Source organism: Sinocyclocheilus grahami, unplaced genomic scaffold, assembly GCF_001515645.1.
Source record: "Sinocyclocheilus grahami isolate Dianchi unplaced genomic scaffold, SAMN03320097.WGS_v1.1 scaffold372.1, whole genome shotgun sequence".
Lineage (NCBI taxonomy): Eukaryota > Metazoa > Chordata > Actinopteri > Cypriniformes > Cyprinidae > Sinocyclocheilus > Sinocyclocheilus grahami.
Genome location: NW_015505551.1, coordinates 594,049 through 601,657, shown reverse-complemented (window position 1 = coordinate 601,657; position 7,609 = coordinate 594,049). Strand labels below are relative to the sequence as shown.

The window sequence follows — 7,609 nt, the reverse complement described above, 5'->3', positions numbered from 1 at the left end:
ATCATTGAATCCATCCTCTGCACTTCAATAACTGTCTGGTTCAGCTCAGCTACCAAGTCTGACCTCAGAAGACTTCAGAGGGTAGTCCGGACTGCTGAGCGAATCATTGGTACAACCCTCCCTTCTCTCCAAGAACTGTACTCGTCCAGAGTGAGCAAAAGGGCTGGCAGAATCACTCTGGACCCCTCACATCCAGCACACTCCCTCTTTGAACTGTTGCCATCTGGTCGACGCTACAGAGCTCTGAGCACCAGAACGACCAGACACAGGAACAGTTCAGGCCATCAGGCCATCCATCTCATGAACACTTAACAATAACTGTGGAACACACACTATTTATTCACTCATACACTTATCACTCATACTCACACACTCAGTCTACATTTCAATTTGCACATAATATACCTGTACATACAACTGTCTACTGTTATATACCTGTACATACAATTGTCGATTTGTATATTTTTATTCCTTATTTACTTGTTCTATTTTTCTATTTTTTATTATCTGTGTTTTTGTTCTGTCACTGTCATTCTGTTACACTGTGGAGCTTCTGTCATGAAAACAAATTCCTCGTATGTGTAAACATACCTGGCAATAAAAACTCATTCTGATTCTGATTCTGATTCATAACTATTTGTTTTTTAAACGCGCTTGCGAGAGAGAGAGAGAGACAGAGAGAGAGCCTATGGAAGCACCAATAATCGAAATAATACACTTTCAAACATACTGATAAACTAACATGTTAAATATAAAAATATTTAAAACAGCTAGTTCATATAAAAGTATATTCGGATACAACAGTCATACATCGCTATTAGGACCGCACGTCCTGTGACAAGTTTGCTGCATCAGCGCATGAAAGTTATCAGTCTAAAAGGTCTGCAAAATCAGTAAAGGGTGAAAATCAAAAGTAGATTTATTTTAAAAACCAACAGTTTAACACTAAATATTGGACATAAACGAACACGTTAAATATAAAAGTATTTAAAACAGGTAAGTTCATATATTTGGAGTAAAGTTAAATTAAATGGGTACATCAGTCATACAGCGCTTCAGACCCCGCACCCCATGACGAGCCCTGTTAAGACTGATAACTTATCTGCATATTTTTATAATAACGATGATGAAGAATAAGCATCAATATTTTTTTGATAATGTGCTGTAAAGAAAACGAAATGCTGATGACGATGCAGTTTTCAGCATGTTCATTCATACAGCTGTTCAAGAAAGATGTCTCTTTTAGCACTATTGACATAATTTGTAAAATATAGGTTTATCACCTTGCAGTTAAATTTTGATGTGGGCTTAGTTTTATATTCTGTTTTTAAAACATTTCCAATGAGGACGAGAAGCTTAATCCTAATTTGTGCGTGTGAAGTGCGGTGCTGAGATGAAATAGCGGGGCAATTTGGAAATAATAGCCGAATAACAATAGGCCGCCTAATAATAATCATAATAATAGTAATTTAATACATTAATAGGAGAATGTTGTAATATAGTCTTGACTATCGACATAGACAAAAGCTATCATCGATACATGATACTATCGTCTATCGGCACAACCCTAGTGTGTAGCACTACTGTCTGTTTAAAATAAATGGAAAAAAATAGCATTGGGACTTCGTTGCTTTTTCCTGTTGTACCAAACCCATACCGAACCGTGGCCCTAAAACCGAGGTACGTATCAAACTGTGACTTCTGTGTACCGTTGCACCCCTACACACACACACACACACACACACACACATATATATATGCAAGTATGTTTCAGTACAACTGTTTTCAACATTGATAATAATAAATGTTTCTTGAGCAGCAAATCTGAAGACTGGAGCATTTGCTGCTAAAAATTCAGCTTTGCATCACAGGAATAAATTAAATTTTAAAATACATTCAAATAGTTATTTTAAATGGTAATAATATTCCACAATATTACTCTTTTTACTGCATTTTTGATCAAATAATTGCAGCCTTGGTGAGAGACGACTTTCAAAAACATTAAAAAAATTGTACAGACATTCCTGACAGTTTTACCTAATTAGAAAGATCCTTAAAGCCAGGCAGGGGAGAAACAGGCATTAATATATGCAAACATAATGATCAGCTTAGCAGTACGTCCCCAGTTCCCATGGATCAGCTGTCTGTTTGTGTGAAAATTGAGGCTTTGTCTGCTAAAATATTAGCCTCCGGTTTAGACTGATAAATTGCTACACTCAGTAAAGTTGAGTCAATCGATAAACCAAGAGCTGCTAGCACAAAACCAGAGAAAAAGCTTTTTATGAAGATGGCTTCAGTATTGTAGGTTACATTACAGCATAATTGGGTTTTAGACTTGTAATTACAGCTCACACGATTCTCATCAACATTCCTATCGTTTTGTCTGATTTCACATCATCTTCGCCCTTGATGTTAGCCTGTAATTTCCACCACCTAAATTTTAAGTCTCCCAAGAGCTACATAGACCATCTTAATCTCAGGTTAACAACCAAAGTAATGCTAATTCACTTTGCAAACTCAATTTAGACCGTATTAAACTGTTAGTATGCTACCTTGGGCTGCACACTTCAACCTTATGCTGACAACTCTTAGAAGTGTAATCAGCTTCCAAGGGCATGTTTCACATTTACTACGACAATCAAATCCACCTGAACGCTTCAGGCTTCAGGTAGATTGAGTCATCAGCTGGGTTTTCAAGACACATAGGCTGAATTGCAAACTGGTGTCAGGAAACCCAGTGCTTAGCTACTCCAGTCTCACTTAACCAGACGTTTGACTGTCAGCATGAAGATTGGTCTTATTTACAGCTTATTATGGCCAAGACCCAACAGATATGACATGTAAAGTAGTTTGTTTGTATATGCCATTGTAGATCCCATATTATTTGTTATGTTTTACAATAATAACTGTGCAGTTAGCATGGTCAGTTTTCAGAAGGATCAGGTCACTCTGCACTGTGTTATGTTCACAATGACAAATGTCAAGTGACCAGTAATCAAGTAGAGTTGCATGAGCTCTGTGTTGCGTGATGACCGGCGTGGCGCTCACTTGGATTGAGCAGGACTGCGGCACATTGATATTCAGGCCACGACTCCCTCTGGTTTTAATGAGAGTGCTTAAGGGCAAGGCAGAGCTAGCATGCCAGCTGCCGGTATTAGATCGCTCCAGCCTAATGAGATAAATACAGTCATTAGTGCGTGTGTGGGGCTGGGAAATAGAGTACTCTTGAGGCATAGCGCACAGGAGACATGGCGAGAGGATGCTGGATCCAACCGGACCCTTGAATCGCTTGTGGGCCAGTGTTTGGATCATGTAGTCACGACTTATCTTGAGCAAACATGCATATTTGTTATGTCGGTAAACTGAAGCCTCGGGTGATATCTGTGTCAAATTAAAAAGAAATTTAGGAATCTTGGGAGCCGAGGTTTGCGATTATTCCTGACTAGAGTGTGCAAAATAGTTGTATCTCAGCCAAATAGTGTCCTATCCTAACAACCCTTATGACTGGCTTTGTGGTCCAGGGTCACATATTTGCTAATTTATATTTCACAATATTAAACATTTACATAATATAAATGCTTTAATAGTTATTTTATAATTGCATTTTGTAATAATATTTTAAAAATATATTAATATGAAATAATATTTTATTTATATACTATTGGTAAAGTAGAATTGTAAGTTTGCATCATTGTATTATTCGTTGAACTGAATTAAATTAATACAATAAAATATAGAATATTCTAAATATTATAATTATTTGTTTTATATATCCGTTTATGGACCCCTGCAGGAAGTCCTGGAAACATGGAAACCCTGATTATTTTATTTTATTTTATTTTTGAGGGGGAAATGTGCTTAAATATCATGAAAAGAATATCACAATGCAAAAAATAAATAAATAAAAAAGTAATGTTCCTAAAACAGTATATTATTTTTTTTAAATAGTTTTTTACTTTTTGGTTGGATTTTATTGTAGAAGAAGAGTAATACTACTAAGCAACTATTCATGAGTTTCACATTGATCGTCCGGTTACTGATCCAGAAGCTGTTTCTTTTTACAACTGCCACTGATGTTTCATTACGCCCTCACTGACCTGAGATTGTGTGATCATCTCACCCACTCTCTACAATTATTAGCTTTATTCTTGATATAACCTTTTCCTCTTCTGTCTTTATCTGCCTGTCAGCACAGAGACCCCGCCTGACCTCAGATCAGAGCAGAAGAATATGTGAGTTTCTGAAGGTTTGGCGTGGAGATGGGCTAGAAAAATCACTGCAGGGCATTGGACACTGATACTGCTTGGTTTTGCAGGCGCATGTGTGTTTGCAGGCTGGTACATGGGGAACCAATCATTAGATCATCTAGAGCAAATTCTGCTTTGATACTTGGAAGCACAGGGAATCTGTTGAGTCATTCATTACTGAAAACATAACACATCCTCCCCTTTTCTCTCTTTGTCTGTGCTCTTTCTTTCTTTCCATCCTCGCTTTCTTCAAACCCTCTTCCAGGTTTGGGAGAAAAAACAAATCCAAGGCTAAAGAACTGGGAGCTTTGAGCGAAGAGGAGGTGGACAAGAGTGAACCTGAGATGTTTCTGTCAAAGTATGTTCACCACTTACATAACACGTATTATTTCATCCACAAAGTTCAATTATAAAATAGAAGAATATGCAAATGTATCAGTCTGAAGCTGTAGAAATGATTAAACCAGTTCTGAACTGCCCTATTGGTTTAATTGGTTGTTCTTTTCATCTTAATTAAAGACTCAAGACTAATGATCTAATAAAGCAAAACATATTAAAACTCAATCATATTTACGTGACTTGTTTTTTAAACCCTAAATATTAAATATTTACGTGATTTTTAACCCTAACATTTTGTTATAATTATGGCTTAGTATGTCAATTTTAATGTTTAATCTCATAATTATGACTTTTCATCTCATAGTTATTACTCAGTGGCCTGGTTTCACAGTCAGGGCTTAGACTAAGCCAGGTTTAGGCCATAGTTCAATTAGGACATTTAAGTATCTTTTATAAATGTTTCTTTAAAAAAACATTACTGGTGTGCATCTTGAGACAAAACAATGGGACTGATATATTTTAAGATATGTCAGTGCAATTTTTTTTTCAGTTAAAACAGCTCAGTTTGGGACTAGGCTTAAGCCTTATCTGTGAAAACGGGGGAGTATGTCATAATTTTGACTTTTTATTTCAAAATCATTACATGGTATTTCATTGGATCATGATCATAGATATGATTTTGACTTATAGTAATGAGTTTCTATTTAATAATTAACTTAGTCAATACTTCTGTATATAATACTTATATTTATATGTGCATATACAGTGGTGTGAAAAAGTGTTGGCCCCCTTCCTGATTTCTTTTTTTTTTTTCTCAAGCTGAAGCGAACATTGGTTCTGTAGCAGGACAATGATCCAAAACACAACAGCAAGTCCACCTCTGAATGGCTGAAGAAAAACAAAATGAAGACTTTGGAGTGGCCTAGTCAAAGTCCTGACCTGAATCCTATTGAGATGCTGTGGCATGACCTTAAAAAGGCTGTTTATGCTCGAAAACCCTCCAATGTGGCTGAATTACAACAATTCTGCATAGATGAGTGGACCAAAATTCCTCCACAGCGCTGTAACAGACTCATTGCAAGTTATCGCAAACGCTTGATTGCAGTTGTTGCTGCTAAGGGTGGCCCAACCAGTTATTAGGTTTAGGGAGCAAACACTTTTTCACACAGGGCCATGTAGTTTTGGATTTTGTTTTCCCTTAATAATAAAAACCTTCATTTAAAAACTGCGTGTTGTGTTCACTTGTCTTATCTTTTACTAATATTTAAATTTGTTTGATGATCTGAAACATTAAAGTGTGACAAACATGCAAAAAAATAAGAAATCAGGAAGGGGGCCAACACTTTTTCACACCACTGTACGCACACACAATTCATTGATTTTAATAGGAATTATGTTTTACAAGGATGTAGTGAAACACAGCGAGGGTATGTGAAAGCGACGCACCATTGTGCAACAGAATTTTTTCTGCATAGCTTAAGTTAAAAATGACCCGGCTATTTCGGCCCTTAAAACGGATGTAACACATTCTCCATCAAACACCCCAAGCTTTTCTTTTGTGTCTTTATTCATCCAAGATATCCTGAAGAGATTGTTTTTTAACTCCATAGGAGTGAAAGGAACAGCCCTGCTCTTGACCGCGCCATCTTCCCGGACGTCGAAGACGATGACCTGGATCCCAACTATGCTCGCATCAACAATTTCAGAGAACCTCCCGCCTCCAGCCACTCCCCCTATCCACCTGGAACTCCCACCCATAACTACAGTCAGCCTACTCTGCCCGCCCCCAACAGAGAGCCACCCAATGAGGACGCGCTAGAGGGGCTTTATGCAAAAGTGAACAAGCAAAGAACCGCTCCTCCAAAGACTGACAGGTGAGAACCAATCCATTCATTTTTTTAATAGCTAACTTTTTAATAGCGTAAAAGTATTGTGCAATATTTTTTTTGTGACCAGTACCGATTAAAGGGTTAGTTCACCCAAAAATGAAAATCAGCCCATGAATTATTCATCCTCGAGGCCTCCTAGGTGTATATGACTTTCTTCTTTCAGACGAATTTGAGTTATATAAAAAAAAATGGACTTTGATCTTCCAAGCTGTTTAATGGCAGTCAGCGGGTGTTGCAGTTCATCAGTCCAAAAGAGGTGAAATAAAGCGCATCCATCCATAATAAAAAGTGCCTCACACAGCTGCAGGGGGTGAACAAAGTCCTCCTGTAGCGAATCGACGTGTTTTTGTAAGAAAAATAACAATATTTAAAACGTAAAAATCTATTTAATCTAGCTTGCGCTCACTGTTGTACACAGAAGCAGCTACGGGCGAATGACATAGGACGTCGGCCTTTGCACATGCACCGCTCAGAAGTGACGAACGCGGAAGCGCAGGGGAGAGATCAAAACAAAACAACGGTCACGAATTAGAAGTATAAAACGAATATTTGTAAAGAAGAATGTCGGAGGATTTCGATATAAGCCAAGAGGAGACTGGTTTTCCTTTGCTAAAGTAAGGAAACTTTGCTTCCTTTGCTCCTATAAACAAACATTGTTTTTTTTTACGAGACTCACCGGCACATGCGCAACGCCGACTTCTTACGTCATCCTCCCGGAGCTGCTTCCGTGTACAACTGTTTGCGCAAGCTAGATTCAAGTGATTATTACGTTTTGAATATGGATATTTTTCTTACAAAAACGCACCGATTTGCTACACGAGGCCTTTGTTCATCCCCCGGATCCGTGTGAGGCACTTTTTATTATGGATAGATGCGCTTTATTTCACTTCTTTTGGACTGATGAACTGCAACACCCGCTGACTGCCATTAAACAGCTTGGAAGATCAAAGTCCATTTTTTTTTATATAACTCAAATTCGTCTGAAAGAAGAAAGTCATATACACCTAGGACACTTCTTTTGGACTGATGAACTGCAACACCCGCTGACTGCCATTAAACAGCTTGGAAGATCAAAGTAAACTTTTAATATAACTCCGATTGGATTCATCTGAAAGAAGGAAGTCATATACGCCT

The 7,609-nt window shown here is 37.7% G+C and overlaps 1 protein-coding gene across 1 annotated transcript in view; it reads left to right on the top strand.

The window, feature by feature from the left end:
* The window catches only part of LOC107549438 (partitioning defective 3 homolog B-like), a 186,380-nt gene that overhangs the window by 142,661 nt on the left and 36,110 nt on the right, over positions 1-7,609 (top strand). The window contains exons 18-19 of the mRNA XM_016230506.1: positions 4,513-4,605; positions 6,197-6,460. Coding sequence (XP_016085992.1) covers positions 4,513-4,605; positions 6,197-6,460 — 357 coding nt within the window. The remainder of the gene's footprint in view (positions 1-4,512; positions 4,606-6,196; positions 6,461-7,609) is intronic.